At 43.5% G+C, this 19,837-nt stretch overlaps 4 protein-coding genes across 10 annotated transcripts; 2 read left to right on the forward strand and 2 right to left on the reverse strand.

The window, feature by feature from the left end:
* Positions 1–532: 532 nt before the first annotated feature.
* Positions 533–7,116, forward strand: LOC112285813 (putative E3 ubiquitin-protein ligase ARI7). 6 transcript variants are annotated; one of them, XM_090252520.1, is made up of 14 exons: positions 533–1,236; positions 1,861–2,077; positions 2,414–2,538; positions 2,814–2,922; positions 3,230–3,320; positions 3,697–3,869; positions 4,191–4,295; positions 4,439–4,527; positions 4,772–4,879; positions 5,079–5,169; positions 5,519–5,608; positions 5,769–5,888; positions 6,010–6,236; positions 6,394–7,116. In XM_090252520.1, exons 2-14 carry the CDS (start codon positions 1,898–1,900, stop codon positions 6,671–6,673), a joined length of 1,788 nt encoding a protein of 595 aa, XP_090108646.1. In that variant the 5' UTR covers positions 533–1,236; positions 1,861–1,897; the 3' UTR covers positions 6,674–7,116. The 6 variants fall into 6 exon arrangements, with proteins under 6 accessions (XP_090108646.1, XP_024382784.1, XP_024382783.1 ...); XM_024527016.3 differs by having other exon boundaries at positions 549–1,236; positions 4,188–4,295; XM_024527015.3 differs by having other exon boundaries at positions 570–1,236; positions 1,872–2,077.
* A 210-nt stretch (positions 7,117–7,326) lies between these two features.
* LOC112285811 (O-fucosyltransferase 27) lies at positions 7,327–11,210 on the reverse strand. The gene is made up of 10 exons (XM_024527013.3): positions 10,836–11,210; positions 10,649–10,739; positions 10,221–10,291; positions 10,020–10,108; positions 9,621–9,864; positions 9,348–9,460; positions 9,135–9,225; positions 8,622–8,750; positions 7,969–8,507; positions 7,327–7,739 (listed from the first exon to the last, which is right to left on the reverse strand). The coding sequence occupies exons 1-10, from the start codon at positions 11,070–11,072 to the stop codon at positions 7,448–7,450; spliced, it is 1,896 nt and encodes a 631-aa protein (XP_024382781.1). The 5' UTR covers positions 11,073–11,210; the 3' UTR covers positions 7,327–7,447.
* Positions 11,211–11,747: 537 nt separating this feature from the next.
* Positions 11,748–16,188, forward strand: LOC112285810 (uncharacterized). Of its 2 annotated transcripts, XM_090252519.1 has the most exons (8): positions 11,748–11,861; positions 12,003–12,531; positions 12,949–13,114; positions 13,220–13,270; positions 13,380–13,562; positions 13,723–13,834; positions 14,095–14,867; positions 15,321–16,188. In XM_090252519.1, the coding sequence occupies exons 2-8, from the start codon at positions 12,065–12,067 to the stop codon at positions 15,741–15,743; spliced, it is 2,175 nt and encodes a 724-aa protein (XP_090108645.1). In that variant the 5' UTR covers positions 11,748–11,861; positions 12,003–12,064; the 3' UTR covers positions 15,744–16,188. The 2 variants fall into 2 exon arrangements, with proteins under 2 accessions (XP_090108645.1, XP_024382780.1); XM_024527012.3 differs by having other exon boundaries at positions 11,770–12,531.
* A 268-nt stretch (positions 16,189–16,456) lies between these two features.
* Positions 16,457–19,307, reverse strand: LOC112285814 (two-pore potassium channel 5). Its single transcript, XM_024527019.3, has 2 exons — positions 17,715–19,307; positions 16,457–17,042 (listed from the first exon to the last, which is right to left on the reverse strand). The coding sequence occupies exons 1-2, from the start codon at positions 18,965–18,967 to the stop codon at positions 16,898–16,900; spliced, it is 1,398 nt and encodes a 465-aa protein (XP_024382787.1). The 5' UTR covers positions 18,968–19,307; the 3' UTR covers positions 16,457–16,897.
* Between the last annotated feature and the right edge of the window lie 530 nt (positions 19,308–19,837).

Genomic DNA, 19,837 nt, shown 5'->3' on the forward strand with positions numbered 1-19,837 from the left:
GAAAAAATCAATGAATAAAATTTTCTAAGTTGCAAAAATTCTTCGTGGATACAAAAGTATCATGTACATGTATGAGTGCCGTTGTTTATGGCAACAAAAAAATGTTTTTTGAAGCATGAGTGATAGTTGAAAATTGGGATTGAGAAGCATCCTCTGAACAAACATCAGCACCCATGTGAATATGGACCACTGCGGGCCTAATGTGTAACGGGTTCTGAGTTCCCAACCTGCCCGCCCTCCAACCTGCCCGCCCCACTGGTTCCCTCCCATCCCCCCCCCCTCCGTTCCCAATAAATCCTGTAACGGCTACGATTCAATCTAGAAATGTGACGGCCGAGATGTCTCGAGCCGGTCGATTGAATAAATAGGTTATTGCGACACGACTCCAGGAGGACCCACCAATCTTGGCTGGCTGGCTGGCAGGCTGGGTTTGGCCCCGTGTTGTTGTTGTTGTTGTTTTTTTTTTTTTTTTTTTTTTTTTTTTTCCCCTCCCAAGTTCCGTCCACCAGCCATTCAGACTGTGTGCTTGTGTGTATGTGTGTTTGTGTGTGTATTGTCTGTCTGTGTGCGAGTGAGTGAGTGAGTGTGAGTGAGGGAGTCTCTCTTTCATTCCATTCCATTCTATTCCACTTCATTTCATCTCCCATTCCATGCTTCCATTCCCTTTTCCCTTTTCCCTTCACTTGCTCTCTTTGCAGCCTGGCTCCATGGATCTTCTTCTTCACTGCCCCATTTGGTTTCTCTCCCCTTCTACTTCCCTTCTTCGTCACTAGCCAGCCAGCCAGTTGGTCTGCACCTTTGTTTGTTCTATTCCCACCCCGACTGGGAGGCCTTTCACTCTCTCTGTGTAATCCGCTGTATGCTGAGATGGTCAAAGCCCAAGTGTCCTGCATTCCATTCCTGTCTTCCTCCTGGAGGGCTTGGTCAACAGCCAATTCTTCTTCTTCTTCTTCTTCTTTGCCCTTGGCCTGCCATGTCAAATCCTGCACTTAGCTGCGTGCACGAGGGATAGGTCGATGGTCGGCTGTGTGTCGTGGTCCATGATTTGATGATTAGCAAGCAGTGATTAGTGTCGAGAGGCTTAGGAGGGGAGAGGGAGGGGATTGAGGATTTTTTTCCCTTTCTGTTTTGGTTTTTGCCTTTATTTTTTTTTTGTGGAGTGATTGTATAGGCGTTGGCTTGCAGTCCAACCTGGTGATGGCAGCATGAATGTGGAAGAAGTGAAGAGCAGAAGAGGTATGGGATGATGAGGGGTTGGTGATTACCATTGTCTTGGTTCGCGAGGTTTGGTACATGGTGCAGATTTGATGTTGGGTTCTTGGTTTTTTGTGTGTTAGATTATGGAGGTGTCATATCGTGGCGTGGGTGTGTATGTGCTTTGCTTCTTGTCAGTGGTGGGGTAATTTTGTGGGTTTGTCGGGAATGGGGTGATGGAGTTGTGGGATAGCTTGAGGTGGTTGGGGAGTAAGCTTGTGGGAAATTGTGCATTGATCCAGTTCAGGGCGGAGCTTTCTTTGTGCAATTTCCATAGGGCATGCTGATGAAAGCACATCTGGGGTTCTTAGGGTTTGTTTGTTTTTGGAGAGTTGCACTCTTGTGGTGAAACATCTCTGGAATTGATAGATTTCTGCTGAGTTGTAGACAAATTGTCCCTTTGTGGCTGTCACTGGTAATTGCCAAAAAGGCTATGCAAAACAGTCACAAGGCAGGATTCTCCAATCCACTCTGCTGTGGTTGTTTTACTCTTTTCTGGGCATCTCTTTCTGCATCCCCCACCTGCCGGCCAGGATGTGAAAGCACTGATTGTCTTGCCAGGGTTTGAAAACACTGATTATCTTGCATCACTGATTATTCTTGTAGTGTTCCATTAGCTGCTTCTTCCATTGAATTGAGAAATATGGAGTCTGAAGACGAAATGCTGGACGCCTGGGCTGGAACATCAGATGGCGAGTTTCAAAATAAAGAGGAGGAGGAGGAATTAGACGCTTTAGCCAGTGACGACGAAAATGACGGATCAGATTATGGTTTTGATTATTCTAATATTGATGATATTCAGCCTAGTTCCCGGCTTCCCCAGGTATTCGTCGAATTCTATTCTACTTCTGGGTTTTACATTGGCAGGTTTTGGAATGAAGTTTTTGCAGTGAAGAGGGCTATTGTCATGACAATGGAAGATGAAGTACTCAGAATTGTTCTGCTTCTGATCTCTTAGTCAACCTTAGCGGACGCACATGCGTTCATCGAGTTATGGATTCGATGAATGATCAACCAAAGGCGCTTCGTTGTGGTTCCTTCTTGTTCTGAATGTCTGTGGGAGAAATGAAGGGTATTCAAACCCATCAGATTCATACCAGAGCAAATGTGGAGAATTCAGAATAGATCTGAAATTTATCGTTTTGACGTTTTATTGCAGACTAATTTCACCGTGCTTAGTGAGAAAGATATACGACATCGCCAAGCTGAGGCTATAGCAACTATCACCAACTTTTTGTCCATATCACCTGTGGATGCCGGGGTGCTGCTTCGGTATTTCAAGTGGTAATGCTTGTTCTTTTTTCTCGTTTTTGATACGTGGTAGATTGAGACATTGATACTAAAGTTGAATCAATGACCTAATTTGGTTGTCTGTACAGTCGGAAACCACCTTGAGTTGCTCTCTTGGTTCTCCTATGTGCAACATCGGCAACACGTTAGATGTAAATCTGAACACGATTTGTGTATGTATTGCACTGGGTGTGGTAGTAGATCTCCTTATTTTGCAATCGTTAAAAAGTGACGAAGTCGTGTTGCAATGTGACACTTGTTATGAGCAGGAGTATTAGTAAAGTCAACGATGAGTGGTTCGCCGACGAGGAACGCGTTCGCGCCAACGTTGGTTTGCTGGAAAAGCCGGCGACTAGCAAAAGGAAAATTGATAAAGAGGTATTACTGGATAGTTACCGTGTAGTTCGTCTGCCATCCTCTGCATTTTTCTAAAATCTCTTCCACCCCTTCTCTGCCTGCTTCATTGAAATGTTAATTAATTATGGGTGCACAATTGAATCGGTTCAGTAATTGATCTGGTTTAAATGTGCGTACCTTTGACAAGATATTTTGTATAGTGGCATTTTTTGTTCCCCATAGGTACTTGTTTTCAATAAATAGAATAGACCCAATGCGAAACTCAGTCTCTTTGTGATTTTCCCTAATGTTTAGAAAATGCCTGGTTGGGATTTGATGTATTTGGCAGATGACGTGTGGGATATGTTTTGAGGGTCATCCTTTTGAGAAGATGACGGCACCTAGATGCGGTCACTATTTTTGTGAGACCTGCTGGACAGGTCAGGTATTGTCGCGCCATTATATAGTAGCATTTAGGCATAGAACATCTGTGCAAAAATGGTGGATAGTCTAGTTGTTCTTTTGCAGGGTAGGTTCTCGTGTGTGCTGCTAGAGTTACGGTCTATACTTACTGTGAATTTAGCAGTGAGAAAGAGAAGTTTCTTGTTTAGTATCCCACGTTATTTGTGTTCATGAGTTCGTTACTCATATAGTGTTAGCTTGCAATATCGTTTGTACATAGTTGTGCTGTTTTTTAGTTTTTTTCTGCCAACCTTGAACTTTTATTGAAGGAATCGGAGGGGTTTGATGGTTTTGGTTGCTGTGGAGCGCTTTAATCTGATATAGGATGGTGATTTCTCATCGGATTGTGTTCAGGTTACATACACACTGCAATTAATGACGGACCAGGATGTTTGACTTTGCGGTGTGCGGATCCATCTTGTGGCGCAGCCGTTGGTGAAGACATGGTGTTGGGTTTAGTTTCTAACGAGGATCAACAAAAGTACACGCGGTATCTTTTAAGGTCTTACGTTGAGGACAATCGAAAGGTAAATTTTCTGCCTCATTTTATATCTCATCTTCTACGTGCATGAGTCTGTAGTACTTGGATTTGTGTATTTCGACAAAGAGGTTATGCAATGGTGATACCGTGTAGTTTTGAAACATGTTTGTTTGATGTAATCTTTTCCCAGATGATCATTTGCGTGATATAACGACTTAAACACCTTTACGTCATGTCCTTTAAGCCTTGTTTCTTATATGCAGAAAAGTTCCGCCGCTGCAGTATATTTGTGTTGCAAGTTTTTGCTTAATTCACACTAGATGAGTTTTTGAACGGAAGCCTCATATGGAAGTGTGTCGTTTAGCAGGTGAAGTGGTGCCCAGCACCTGGATGTGAATATGCAGTGGAATATCAACCTGGGGTTGGTTCTTATGACCTCGTTTGCAAGTGTGGGCTTAATTTCTGCTGGAATGTACGTGTTTGATTCTTCTTCTTCCTCTTCGTCTTCGTCTTCGTCTTTCTTTTTCTTTCTTCGCATCTGCTTTTAATTTATTAAATGCAGCACACGAATTCCACACGTTTACATATAACTCATTGTGATTTTTCTTGTTCCAGTGTCGGGAGGAAGCACATCGGCCTGTGGATTGTGAAACCGTCAACAAGTGGATATTGAAGAATTGCGCAGAATCAGAGAACATGAATTGGTGTGTATTGAACATATTTATGCTTTCCGACCTGTGGTTTATTATATTTTTCAGGAATTCCTTAGTTTGCGCGTATATTGCAATTACGTCTCCCTGACTTTAGATACAAATTTCTTTCTCAGTTGCCTAGAGCTTTGAGTCGATGGACCAAACCAACTCTTAAGTCATAGATTTAGGACAATGTGATGAAGTTCCTTGCCTTTATATTTAACGCATTAGTGTTATCTCCTTTTTCTTTGAGCAGGATTCTTGCAAACAGCAAACCTTGCCCCAAGTGTAAGAGGCCAATTGAGAAAAACCAAGGCTGCATGCATATCACTTGCACTCCACCTTGCAAACATGAGTTTTGCTGGTAAACAATTTAATGTAATTTTAAAAAAATAGTTTTTTATTTTCCCTTATTGAAGTTAAGCTTGTTAACGAATGAAATTCGGTCTTGCTCATTAAGCTCATCAGTGCAGCTGCGGCAGTCCATGCTATTGTATTTTAACGCTTTGAGTGTCTGGTTTGGAAATAGTGTCACTTACAAGAGTTCACTGATACTATAACAGGCTTTGTCTTGGAGCATGGACTGATCACGGGGAAAGGACCGGAGGTTTCTATGCATGCAACCGTTACGAAACTGCGAAACAAGAAGGCGTGGTAGGTGGACATGCCCTTATGCTATACCTGGACGACATTTCTTTGGGTCCTTTTGGACTATTTTGGGAGAACGTTAATGAATCAGTTTCATGTAAGAACTGAAACATTAAGATAATAAGAAAGTATCAGAATCTAGACAGTAATTTGTCGTTTTGTGTAGGAACCTGGGATTTGAGCAACTTTGAATTTGTCTATCCAAGTTCTCTCATAGGTCAACGAAAACGTAGGTTGGGATTGACTTAACAAGTTAGAGGCTGGCACTTGAAATTCAAGCGACGAGATTTATCTTTTGGGTCTGTTTTCCTAGTTACAATCCAGAGAGTGACGTTTACTTAGTTTGAGTTTGCAGTATGATGAAGCAGAGCGGAGAAGGGAAATGGCTAAGAACTCGCTTGAACGCTATACACATTACTATGAACGTTGGGCTACAAACGAATCTGTAAGTGGTGCAGAATCTGCACATTTTCCCATCTGAATTAGGTTTTCCTCAGTTCGCCATGGGATTGCACCTATTGTTTAGGATCTTAACTCTCTCTCAATTTAAAGACGTGATCTGCGTTTGTGTTTTCTTGACTTTTGAAATCTCCTTTGTTTTTCAGTCTAGGGCGAAGGCGCTTGCGGACCTTCAACAAATGCAGCCTGTGCAGATTGAAAAGTTAAGTGACAAACAATGTCAACCTGTGTCGCAGCTGAAGTTTGTGACAGATGCTTGGCTGCAGGTACTACAGTTTCTCCTCGTACTTGGATATGATCGACGCAGCTTTTGTGAAGAATCATATGATAGCAATGTTACCTGGTAGGTTTCCATTGAGTCATTAGAAATGTTGATGCCTTGTGCAGATTGTAGAGTGCCGACGCGTATTGAAATGGACATATGCTTATGGGTATTACTTACCTGAGAACGAGCATACGAAGAGGCAGTTCTTTGAATATTCTCAAGGTGAGGCAGAAGCTGGTTTAGAGCGCCTCCATCAGTGTGCCGAGAAGGACTTGCAGACATTCCTTGAAGGAGACAATCCCACCAGCTCATTCAATGATTTCCGCACCAAACTCGCCGGCTTGACCAGGTGCTTACATTTGTTATCGATGATTGGTCCTTTACAAGCCAAAAGTTTTCAACAGACTAGAATAGTTCATTCAGGTTTCTACGCCTAAATCTATATCCTTAACAGGAGACATAATTGGCTTATTGTCATTTAATTTAATTTAATTTAATTTTTCCAGTGTGACGAGGACATACTTCGAGAACCTGGTTCGCGCGTTAGAGAATAATCTTTCGGATGTTGACAATCTGAAAGGGGCGGCCAAGTCCAGCAGCAGCTCTAAAGCTTCCGGTAGCTCTAAATCGCGAGGCGGAAGGGCCAAAGGTGGAAGCTCCAGAAGCGGGGGATCCAGCCGAAGTTGGGAGGAGGCGACCCACTGGTCTTGTGAGCATTGCACATATGCTAATACCACAGCCACTTCCTCCACTGTGTGTATCATCTGCCAGTATCCCCGTTCTTAATATTATCAACTTTCTAATAGCTTTAGCATCCCTCTAGTTAATCTCCTTGACTAGACCTCGCAGCTCTCTGTCGACACTTCTGATCTCCTGGCTGACTCTACCCTGCCATAATCTGGAGTACGAGGATAGTTGTTCTCTGTAGCTAGTCGGATAATTTGATCTATGGGAATCCGCCTCAGTTAGTTTAAGTCCTTCATTAGTCTGGGTGTATTCAACACCGGGATCTACTGCTCGGATTTTTTTGTTATATAATACATTAGGAAAACTAGGTGATAAGGAAAGGGAGGGTGTCGAGAAAGTCTAGACCTACGTCTCAGCGGTGCAGAATGTGCCAAATCCCTTCCTGCTGTATAAGATATGTGTGGACGGACATTGGTTATCTTGCACCTATTTGCACTGTCGTTGTGGTAAAGGGATAAGCTGGCCAGTTGTTTCTTTCATCAGACAGTGGCGCAAGATTTCTGCATGTGATGCGTTGTGCTTGGGAATTGGGCGTCTTGACAGATCATTGAAGAATGGCCGAGTCACTTTGTATATCTGGAGATTGGCACGTTGTTCTGTTTCTTGAAGCCGGCCATACTTGGAACTTTGTACAGCTTGCTCTATTTTTGACTAAAATTCTTGAATGAAATTATATTTAGCTTGTTTGCTACTGAATGAATCGGGTTGTCCATTTATTGCTCTAATTTCTCTCAAAGTATTGATTGGTTTTAGTACTATTTTCATTTACAATATGTCATGGCAATTCTTTCCAAGATAATTGTGCTCTTTTGATCAATGTTCACTAGGCGTCCTAGCGGGGCACATACGTACACGTCCCCAAAACAATTCACCGTCTTCACTGAGGTCTCGAAAATCGTTGGCTCGTATCAGCTGACCAATTCGACAAAAACATTCTGGAAAAGGGTGAGCTAAGAATAATTCCGATTTCGCAGTATGTGCGAGATGCACAATAGCTTCAGGTCTAAGGGCATCTACCAGAACTTCCCGCATAGCACGAGTCCAAGAATTCCACTCTTGAGAATGATCGTGTGGATACTGGTCCAGAAGGGCCGAAAGGACTGACCTGCAACGTAGTTGATAGCCCAGATTGCAGTACAATGAGTTTCATATTTCATATGGTTTCAAAAGCTGAACCCTCGTAGATGCCCTAAAAGGGTATGTGATTCTCCAAAAGGTTAAGCTACACTCACTACTGATACCGCATTTGAAAACATAACAACAAAAAGCGTCAAGATTATGTTAGTAGATGCACAACTTGCTATCAGTAAAGCAAGTGCAGCAGAGAGAAGTACCTGTTGGGACGAAAGGTTTTCAAAGATGCTGACTGATAGAGACGGTGGCCCATGATCAAGCTGGCCATGTTTGGAAGCCCCTGTCGGTCCTTATCAAATGCAGGGAAGTAGGTATTGGCATCTAGGGATACAATATAGTCGAGAGCTGCATGTAGAAGCTGAATGTCATTCGTTTCTCCTTCCACAGGGGTCGATGCGAAATACTTTTCTGTACCATATTCACACTCGCCAACCGACCTCCACCAACCTTTCTGAGAAGGATAGGAGTACCCAGATGGCCGATTCTTTCCCCAAACGAACAATTTCTTCCAGGCATTGGAGTAAACAGAGCCCGGTTCCGAAGTATCGGGGGTTCTTTGTTGATCAACTGCATATAATGCAAAGCGTTCTTGGTCTGTAGTCAGCGTGAAACGATCATCCAAACTGGGATACATACTTCTCAGAGGTAGCACAACCCGCTGACCGCCTGTTATTTCGGTACCTGCCATATAAAGTTGAGTATCATTGCGAAAACCAAAGGCTTCTAACAGAAGCCCCACCTGCAGCCACAGCCAAGTCAATGTTTGAAGTCAATAACCGCAGAATGATTGAAGTCTTCCCCAATTATATGGCAACCCTCGACATACACGGTCCATCTATAACATAAAACGCACCTCCGACGGCATGAGAGGACAAAGCCCCCGGTGACGCTGCTTGTGAGAATCGATTCGGAGCTCACCATCGATTTCCGCGGAAATCAACATTTTTTTCCTCTGATACTGTATGCTTTCTGTCTGTAGATCCTGAGACATCACCCGTCCAAAAATGAGTCCCAATTTTGCCAGTGTGTCAAATATATATATATATATATATATATATATATATTACACATTTTATTTTTTCATTATGGTTAACCTTGTAGTATCACTCCCAGGATTACGATCCAATTTGAAGCACTACACTTTTGAAGGTAAATGGAAGCTCACAGATTAGATTCAAGTCTGCCATCCTATATCTGCCTAATGCAATTCAGATATACTACAAATAGAAATTCTTTTACTGGTCAAAAACTTGAATAAATTAAAGAGGTCATCAATGTAAAGAACTACTGATCACAAATGAGTTCAATCGTGAAGCATCCTGATAACTGATTGCAACGTGTAATCAAGAAAAATAGCAGGGCACACTTGAAAGAGCTCAGCACAGCCGTGGTATGCGAGAACATCCCTTTCCAAACCGAAGTGGACCACCACATAAGGACGCCCATGTGCCTCCAATCTGTCCATACAAATGTTGAAGTCATACGAAGTAGTCTGTAATCAAGGCATATACCACCTCAAAATTCACAGAGCCACACATGTCGGCATGATCATCAGAGCAAATGTAAATCACCAGTGTACCTTCTTACTAACTGAGCGCCCAAACCACGGATTTCTTCACGGAAACGAAGAGCATGAAATGCCACTCTGCAGCGTAATCGTTGATATTCAACGAGTTCTGTTGGAAGGATCTCCTGTTCAAATCAGAAAGATTCCACGCATGAAAATATACTCGAGGACCACTCTTGATTATTAAGAAGCGTTGAGTCTTGCAATTTGCTGAAATTTGCAATCCCCAGCAGTGCAAGGCACCAGCGCAGAAAATACAGCAATGCTGGGACTAACTGAGCACACCTGCAAACCACCTCCCTTTGCAAATACAAGTCCACAAGCTCCATGTGCTGACAAAGCTGGTAAAACCTCATCCAGATAAAATTGAACAGAAGAAAATCTGGTTGGCGTCTTCACAGGCAGCTTCTGCAAACTGGCTCTTGTACGAAACGAATTCGGTAAAAGCTTCACTACTCGCACATCATCCTTTACTGCAGTGATGAAATGTTGTTCATCGTAAAGGTAGCCGAAGCTTTTCACCTTCGAGCTGGCGACCTCGAGACACCCACCCAAAACCGCACCTATGAATAGTGGGAACACTGATGATATCAGCGTCAAACAAGGATCTAAATCAAAGATAAACTTCAACTCAACGGAATTATGTCATTTAAATCCTGCATAAACCCTGAGCAATCAACTTACTTGCCACCTTTGACAGCTGGGATGCTTTGAATCTTGGGTAAGACAATTGTTGCATTCAGGAGTCTGGCTATCAGCACAAAATCACATACCTGCGCAAAGATCCATACGTCAGCCACAGTAGTAGTTCCACAAAGGTGAAAAAGAAAGCTAATCGCAATTATAAAAAACCGGGGATTTGAGAAAAGTTAGTGAGTGACTCACAGCAGAATGTATTTCGTGTAATTCACCTATGATTGTGGCAAAAAGAAAGCCACTTCCAGGAAAAATTGGTGCTGCAAGTACACCCCTGTCGTATTAGAAGGACTTTCCTCGAGCTGGCCACAGAGGGCACTAATCCTACACACCAAAGTCATACACGTTTTTGACTTAACACTATCCAGCAGGAAATTCATTCGATACAAGAAATTCTCAGCTGGACTGGTGTAAGTTCTTGAATCAACGTCGCGAAAGGTGATATAACTCGGAATGAAGCCAGAAAAACACCTGGTGGCGCGCAACACGCACTGATAATGATCCACCATTTCGGACAATCTCGGACAATTCTTGTAAAATTCCAGACACACAAACCGGACCTCGAACCTAAAAAGCTGCTTGCAAGTTATTATTCCTACATACAAAGCTTTAACTACCATGATAAGCAACTCCAGGAGCTGCAGACGGAAGCAGCTGGCGCAAAGATTGCTCATGGCTCCAAACTTTGCCATGATGAAAATTCAAACCCTGAACATCACACAAGAATCCGTAAAAAAATCTTTCTCGCCCACAGCCTCACAAACTCCGTAACAAATCATGACTCTTCTTAAAATCAACCATCACCTGCCCATGAGCTGCAACGAGGTCTACGCCCTCCGCGTCAGACTCATAATTTTCCCACCTCCCAGGTGACTCACTTCTCACATGCTGATGACTCGCCACGGCAATGCTGCTGTGGTATTTGCTGAAAATTTGCATGAAGCAAGAGAACATGGAGACGATGGATAGCAGGACGAGAGTCAGCAAACACAGCAGGCGAGGGATCGGGGGCCTGCGTGGAATTTTAAAACTTTCGGCCATTGACACTATTTCTTGAGACTCTCTCTTTCCGGGACCCACTTAATATCAGGGGCGTCACTCAAGTAGGAAAATACGGGAAAACGTCCAGGATGAAATACATGGCACAGTAGTGCACAGACAAGGATTGAGGCGTCTAACAACCCCAATATGTATGATTTGGATTTGGGCAGCATGATGCACCTATGTTGCTGAGTTCTGAACAACTTTTGCCCATGTGGCACAGTGCATTTGCACTGGGACCTACTTTTTGGACAAAGATTTCACCGGAGAATTAATTTCAACCTGTGCAGCCAAGATTTTGTATCTTTCGGAGGACTGGGTCGTGGCCAGCTATCAACCCTCGTTATTCGTAACACCTAAAGGGTTTACCCCGCTGTATTCAACTCGTGTGACGCCCCCGTACATTTCGAAAGCCGCAACATGCCGCACCGGGACGCCGAGACCACCCTAGGCTGGTCCTGATGGGAGAAGACAATCCATACCGAGGAGCACGTGGTTGTACCCTAACAGCCCCATCCCAATCCTGCCGCTAGGAACACGTCGATTTCCTGAAGAAGTAGATGAATTCTTATTCTCTTGTTGTAGCGATCTCGGTAAAGAAACGACAAATGACCTTTGCCGCGTGAGACTCGAACAGAGCTGGACATCAGCCTGGTTAATCGTTAGGAAAACACAATGAATGCGATCTTTCGTATTCGTCAGTGTTCTTCGTAAAGACTGGTCGCTTGCTCAGTGTCCCCGACCTACTGCCTCTCCTCTGTCCTCGCTGTGCCCCTTTTGTCTCGCTAGGTTTCATACCCTCGCCCAAGCCACGGAGTGTCGCTGGATCTACTTGTTGTAGTTGACTGCGTTTTTCTTACTCATCGGATTTCTTGTTTTGTGTTGGGTTTTAGAGATCGGCTCACGAGGAGGTAGATGTGGTGATTTCAGATCGAGGGTTCGGGGAGGAGAGAAGTAGGGGAGCAGGGGTTTGATTGATCGGAGATTGAAAGATGTGGCGCTTGAAGCAGTTCATGCCCAACAAGGAAGCCGGGGGGACATTGGAAGGAAAGCATGTGGACGTTGGGGATTTGAAGTTGCAAGTTAGAAGCGTTATTGCGCAGGGCGGATTCTCGAGTGTGTACTTAGCGAAAGAATCGTCCACCGGGAAGACGTACGCATTGAAGCACATCATTTGCAATGACGTGGAGTCGGTGGAACTGGTGAAGAAGGAGGTCGCGGTGATGAAGGCTCTGCGGGGCCACCCGAACGTGGTAACGTTGCATGGACAGGTGGTGTATGATTGTGGGCGGACGAAGGAATGCTTCCTTGTGATGGAGTATTGCCACAAGATGTTGGCGCATGTGTTGGAGAATCGGGGAGCGGGCTATTACGACGAGAAGCAAATTCTTGTTATCTTCCTCGACATCTGCAATGCTGTCTACGCCATGCATAGTCAATCCCCTCCAATTGCCCACAGGTTTGAGATCGCCCCTTCTGTTGTTCGATTGCGTGCTCGTGATTGAGAAATGTTCCTAGTAGAGTGTCTTTGCAAGGTTGTAATTGTTTTTGGTTTTCGATTGTAGCCTCTCCTTGATCCAGCTTGTTCATCATTCTAATAACCGAAAACATCCTTCTTGCTACTCTTCTACATCTTATTGGGCTCTAGGCAAAAAAGCTTTTCTGATGCGTTCCTGCATTCCATTACATTTTTCGAATCTGCTTGGAATCCTGGGATAGTTTCCTCTACGTGGGACCATTTGAATCTCCAATTTTATAAGGAGCCGCTTCTTAACAAGAAGTCTCAATTTCATATTTTAAAAATCTAATTGTTTACAATCTTCATCCGCTCCCTTTCAGAAAAGTTGCCAGCAACAATGATAAGCGTTTTGCGCAGGGACTTAAAAGTGGAGAACGTGCTCCTAGGGTCAGACGGCGCGTGGAAGGTGTGTGACTTTGGAAGCAATTCTACCAATCATAAGCACTTCGATTCTCCAGAAGAAATGGGATTGGAAGAAGATTGCATTAGGAAGTTTACAACACCTTCTTATCGGGCACCAGAGGTTAGTGTGCAAATGATATTTTTCTCTTGGTAATGATCTTCGGATCTTAACTCAAGATCAATGAATGTTACACACTTCAGAGCCTAACTGGCTATTGGTTGTCAGATGTGGGACCTTTATCAGAAGGAGTTAATCAGCGAGAAGGTCGACGTTTGGGTAAGAGTTTTGCGAAAGTTTGGATTTCAGTAGGCTACAGTGATTTCATCATTTACTCTAGTGAGGCTGTGAGTTGTATGGACTAATTGTTGGTACTTGAGTGATTCAGGCACTCGGTTGTCTCTTATACAGGATTGCTTATCTTAAATCCGCATTCGATGGTGAGTCGAAATTACAAATTCTGAATTGCAACTACCGTATACCGGAGTCGCCAAGATACTCTTCTGCAATCACGGGGTTGATCAAAGACATGCTTAATGTGTCTCCGGAGGCCAGGCCGAGTGTCATGCAGGCAAGGGCTTTGCTGGACTGGGCCTATTCTTCTACATGACTAGGTTAGTTTTTGTGGCAGCAAGATATGGGGGCTTCGCTTCTGAAGATTCTGAACGTAGGACTAGACTTGTTGAAGAATGAATTTTTGCTTGCGACCTGATCGCTGGTTTGGGGGACAGGTCTGGCAGCGCGTAAATGAAGCTCTTCCCCCTGATTGTCGTAGAAGTCACCCAGACAAGGCTCCAGTGCATAACAAGCCACTGACTGCTTCACAGAAGCACCATCATACTGGTAGCTCATTAACTGATCCCATTGACCATGCTGGACCTTGCAATTTCTATCTTTGTGACAAAGTCATTTTCCTGGATGTATCTGTAATTTGTAAAACCTTCAGTCTAATGATATCTTTTACTCATAGAGAGTCACATCGATCAAGTCAGAGCAGGGTGCATGTCTTCGTAGTCCTTTGTGAACACTGGAATTGATACAATCATACTATGGTTTCGATTTCCAAATTTTTACTTCTCAATTGGTGCTTGTACTTCTTATAGGCGGTTCCATGGAGGGAGCAAAGGCTTCTAGCTCGACTTCATCTGTGGCCTCTCGCACTCCACCTAAAGAAGCAGAGAAACATTCAGTGGAACCCGTAGGTACGAGCAATAACTCTGCCAAGGGTGCCTTCTGGTCCACTCAATATGCCGAAGCTGCAATACCAGCTGATTCAAACTCAAGACAAGAGAAGGGTACCAATAGTAAGTCCTCGCTTCCACTCAAGTCTACCAGTCCACCAGTGCCCTCTAGGTATTTGAACACTAGTCCTCCGAAGGTTGCCAATTCACCCCCAGTGAGGACTGGCGGGGTTGGAATGGCACGGCAAACTCAAGGGTTAGCACAGAATACTAGGTACAGGGACTTCGGTAATGGTGAGGTTGAGCAGGGCTCTGGTTGGCAGAGCGAAGAGGAATCAGGAAGAAGCTCCTCAACGTCAAGACAGAAACATGGAGTATCAGAGGAAAGAGCTTCAACAGATGACTCGTCTTTTGCAGCGTTCGAAGTAGAGTATACTCAGTCAGCTCTGCATTCAAGATCGCAAGAGCAGTTGAAAGATGAAGTTGACAGGTTAAATGCAGCTCTGAAGCAGGCCCTTGAGGAAAAATCAGTTATAGCATCAAAATTTGAGAAGTTGACAGTAATCTGTCGTTCTCAAAGACAAGAAATTCAAGACTTGAAATCTCAGCTTGGCTCGGGTGCAGGAAAAAACACCTCCCCTACGCAGCAGCATAGCTCTTCTTCGCGTGCTAAGAAATTGCAAGCTTTTGAACAGGTTAGTGGCTTTTCTCAATTATTTGTTCATCAAATAATTTCTCTCAATCTTAGTGGTGACATTTGTACGTTTTAGATACTCAATATATCATGTAGATATCATTATAATCAAGTAATCTGCAACGCTGTTCAAACCGAAGTCTGGGTACCTGCAATTTTAACTAGAATAAGTAATGTATTTGACGCGTCCAACAGGATTATATGAATTCGAAAATAGAAACTTATCTAGTTCAATCCAGCAATCTTTTGACTTCAAGTTGGAGTGTAAATACGCCTTTTACTGGTTTTAGTTCTCTGAATACACTCCATTTCTTCCGCTGCGTATTTCTAAAATTGATTATGTTCGTCGAGAATGGCGTATTTTTGTAGAAGATACCACACTCTCGCAGTTTCATTGTTGATAGTTCTTGATACATGTCTTATTTCTGACTTGTATACCTGGAGTTACGCACAGGGAGTGGAGACACAGGGTGGAACAATTTGGGACCTTCAGGAAGGACTCTCCACGAATTCAGCAAACCAGCAGTCTTCATGGGCAGCTTTTGAGGATCCACCTAAGCAAGTGAATTCTACTAGACCACCTCAAGGCAATCCAAGAGCAAGCACGGATTCTTTGTTTAATTCTTCTGGGAAAATTCCAGATAGAAGTATGCGACAACATGACATGCGGGCAAGCACGAACTCTTTGTTTGGTTCGTCTGAAAAGACACCAGAAAGGAGTGTGCGACAACAGGACGTTAGGGCCAGTAATCCTGGTGGAGAAAGATGGAGTATGGCACAGGAACGAAGTCCTTCAGTAGGTACTGCTTTCAATGGAGCTAAGGTGGAGCCACCAACAAATCGAATGAACCAGCCAGCAGGGTGGGCAGGATTTTAACTGGAAGTTGTTGGGTTTTACTGCACAATCGATTGCTCATCAAGCATGCTTTACTTCTTCTACAACAGTCGTTGAGTTTGGTTTGAGGGTAGTTATAGATGGCTTGGGTTTGTTCTACCTACCCTTCGCTACTGAAAGTACTCAAGGAAAATGCACTGGCTACTGGATAACCAATTTTTGGGAGGTAGAATTTTCTGCTCAATCCTTGTTATAGGTCAATATTTTTAGTCATATTCAAGATTACATTTTAGACGTAACTTTCATCTCATATTCTCATCTGATTAGTTCACAAGACCCAGACTTCTAGAGCCTCGATTCTGAATGTGCAATTTAATTGTGAATTAGTTCATGATTATTTTGAGGAATTAGAGTCAAAGAATTTGCAGATTGTATGATCTTTTCAGTTAGTATCAAGTAGGAACATTCTTCCTCGTTAACTCTGCAATTCCTTAGTTCTCCTCTTTTTATTGTATGATCTGATGTAATTTGTTGTGGATCACTGAATTCTGCAGGTGACTCAAATAGTGTCCCAGTTCAGTACTTATTGATGGAAGGGTTATCTTATGATGTAACTTTGCATGGGTATAGATTTTAAGCATCCAAATTACTAGTCAGCTTTTTACGTCCCAAACTTTCGTTCATCTAGTCCAAGCATCTTGAAGTGAAACGTATTTCCTATTCCTGATTTGAGCGTGGGATCTGAGTCATTTGAATGTGTGTCTAGATCTTGACACTTGGTGACGTGAATTTTAAAAGACAATCTTGTGCATGATATTGTACAGCTCCCTGGCAACCACCGTAGCCATATCGCTACACTGGTTAACTTAAGATACAGGTGTATAAGGTTTATGCTATCTTGGCAGGTTTACTCGGTGTAAAATCCAAGGTCATCAACTGGATTGCCAACTTCAATAGAATGACCTGTTTTTCACCTTTTGAGTTGTCTATGCGAGATGCGCTCTCGCACTTGCTAAATAATGTTATGTTCCTTCCGGCATCTACAGCTAAGTATTCTATGTCAAAATACTTCTGTGTGAGTGCAAAATGAAATCGGTGCAGATAGAGAGCTTTTCTTCTGAAACTCCAAAAAATCAGAAACCCATACATTGTCTCATGCGTTTTGTCGCAGAAACGTTGTTAAGATGTACAAAGAGTCAGTTTCCTTCCTGAAGACGAGCAAGAGTAATTTTTCCGGAGTTGTTCACATCAAGCTGATCGAATTGGTGACATATGTCTGCAATTTCATGTGACTGGATGTGCCCCATCTCCTTAAGCTTGTATACAACATACTCTGCTTTGCTGTAAAAACACACAAAAGACTAGTGTAAATGTTCAGTACAGTTCCAGAATTACCAGAATTCATTACTGAAAATATCAGTATCAAAGATTTAAAACTTTGGATTTTAATGCTTTTAATAGACAGTTCCCAGAGCAGCAGGAAACGAAAGTCCCGTTGGTGACCACTGAACTTGGGTAAATTGAGTTTACTTTATTGTCGACTTTCAGTGAGCCTTGCATAACTGGGTCAATTCGAACTCAAAAAGATTCCACGCATGAACTGTTTATTGTCCAAAGGCGAACTTTGAAGAATAAATTTAGGTGCTTGAAAAGGCCTCTACGTTCAGGCTAAAACAGTAATAAATCAGCTAACTGGACTACTCCGGCGGATGCAATGAACAAGAGCGAACGCACATTTTGAGCCATTCAAATATTCAACTGAACAAATGAACTGATAACTGCTGATTCTCGTACCAATTCATCCATTACTACTGGTTTGTTACCAAAGAATTTTATGATGAAATTCTCAAAAAGCATACAAAAAGACAAGGGATACTGTATATGTACTTCTGTTGAAAATTCGCACTTGAACAATGAGAGGATTTAAGAGCAAAAAGCCAGAAATTTTACTCAAGAAGTGCGAATTCAAGAATAACACAACAAAAAATCATTCGGCAACCCAAGATTTCACACCTGATAGACCCATCGTGATCAAGATCGGCTTGCACCAAATCTCCCACAGTGAGCTCCCTTTGCAGCACCCACTTAGCAATCGCCCGGTGGCGCTTATCGATTCTCGCCTCCGCAAGATAAAGAAAGCACCGCGCCACTGCCAAGGTACTAAAGAGAAGCCAGACGCCGGCAAATAGACGGCCATAATAAGTCTTAAATGTATGGTCGCCATATCCGACAGTTGTGACAGACATGATCGTGCAGTAGAAAGCATCCAGCAATCCCAACTCCTCGAACTGCATCATCATCACAGTGCCGATGACAATACACAGCAAGGGGACACCGAGAGCTATGGCAACTTTCAACCGGATGCGCATCCGGTTACCGTGTTTTTCGTTCAAAAAATACTTCTTGGCAGTGCGGTAGTGGCTTCCCTCTACAGCGCTTAAAAGAAGATGCTCTTGCTTGTCCAACACATAAGTCACCATCCCGCTCAGTAATGTGTCGATGAAACCAAATCCAATCAACACAAAAACACATGAAAAGAGCTTCGCAAACGGGGTTACAGGGACAATGTCGCCATAGCCGATCGTGCACATGGTGACAACGCAGAAGTAAAGGGCGTCCACCACTGAGAACGACTCAATGCCGGAGAATTCATCGTTTTTCCATGCGTATATTGTAACCCCCAAAGCGAGATATATTATGAGGCCAATTCCAGCTTGTTTTACAATTGCAGAGCCCTTAGTGAACTCTGGACGCTTCAGAGCGGCGGCTTTCCGCTCTCGGTTCATGCTCGACATAGCCGGCGCTGTCTGGCACCTGTGAATTCTAGACGCTGCATCCTCACATGCTGCTAAATCGATAGAGGTGCCTCGTACGAGATCCACATTAACCACATGGTTCCCCCATGTACCGTGGCTCTTGCGAAAATTCTTCTTCGCATTTTCAAGAGGAGACACTCCTGGATCGTCACTTTCTTCGCTGTCCGTGAGCAAGGCCTGGCGAAGTTCATCGCTGCTGCCATCCCCTTCATCTGGAAACAAAAATCCTAAACTAAAGGAATTTTTCAAACTTCTACCTATGTGCGCATCCTCAAAACTATTCTTCCATGAATTATTTTTTGGTGAAATAGACTTACAAGAATGCATTGAACTATGACACCCTCTCGGCATACTACTCGACCTCACTAACACCCCATCCTCCGGAATTTGGTCAAATATGTTGCTCTCCGTACATGTCACTCGCAGTTTCCGCCCCATCGGCAGCCCCATTACCACCGAATCATCCACGTCACCCTCCCTCCCTCCCCCCCCTTCCCCTTCATCTCCCCGAAAAAATTCGCCAAGCCCACAAACCGAATTTAACCAAAAAAACCTAACAGTAATACAAATTCCCCGTGCGACGTGCCCTCACCTCTCGAAAACCAACATTCCAATCTCCACTTCAAAAAACCCTCCAAAAATTGCAGAATTCAGTTACTCAACCATGACAACCCGAACCCCTCAGAAGCATCACGGCACTGCAGGTCCTACATCACCATTACTCTAGCAAATGCAACTTCATGGCAGCTAATTCACAAGTGAAAAAAAAAAAAATGTATATATTCTGCAGCAATCTCTGCACTCCAAATCACTAGAACTACGGTTTGTGGCATCTATCTACAATCCCAGCACCGGCAAGAAACGATGGAATGCTCGACGCTGCAGTTCAGAACGACGCGGTGCCCGCCTCTCGTCACTGTTCCAGAGGGGTGAGCACGATGGACCGTACGCACAGGTGTTTCCGATTCTCACTCTCCCAACAACTGATGCTTCCGGTTCTACTTTTTAGTACTACTGGTTAGAGTTGCTGTTGTTGCAACTCTCTGATGACGTCAATCTTCTGTTTAGAGTTGCCACATGAAGTTTATATTGATTGTGGGGGGGTCCTCATTTTTAATTCACTGAGATTGAGTTTACTTTCAATAGAAGCTTGATGCCTGTGTTCCCAACTCACATCACTCAACACTTACGTAAAACAGCATCATGAGAAGATTCGTCATACATCTATGATTTTTAACCACAATACCTACTACACGTATCGTCAATTCGTCGTCATGCTTTCTCTGAATTGCTTTCAGCGCCGCAGAACCTCGTGGGTAG

The sequence above is a fragment of the Physcomitrium patens genome, chromosome 8 (assembly GCF_059467195.1).
Source record: "Physcomitrium patens ecotype Gransden chromosome 8, ASM5946719v1, whole genome shotgun sequence".
Classification (NCBI taxonomy): Eukaryota; Viridiplantae; Streptophyta; class Bryopsida; order Funariales; family Funariaceae; genus Physcomitrium; species Physcomitrium patens.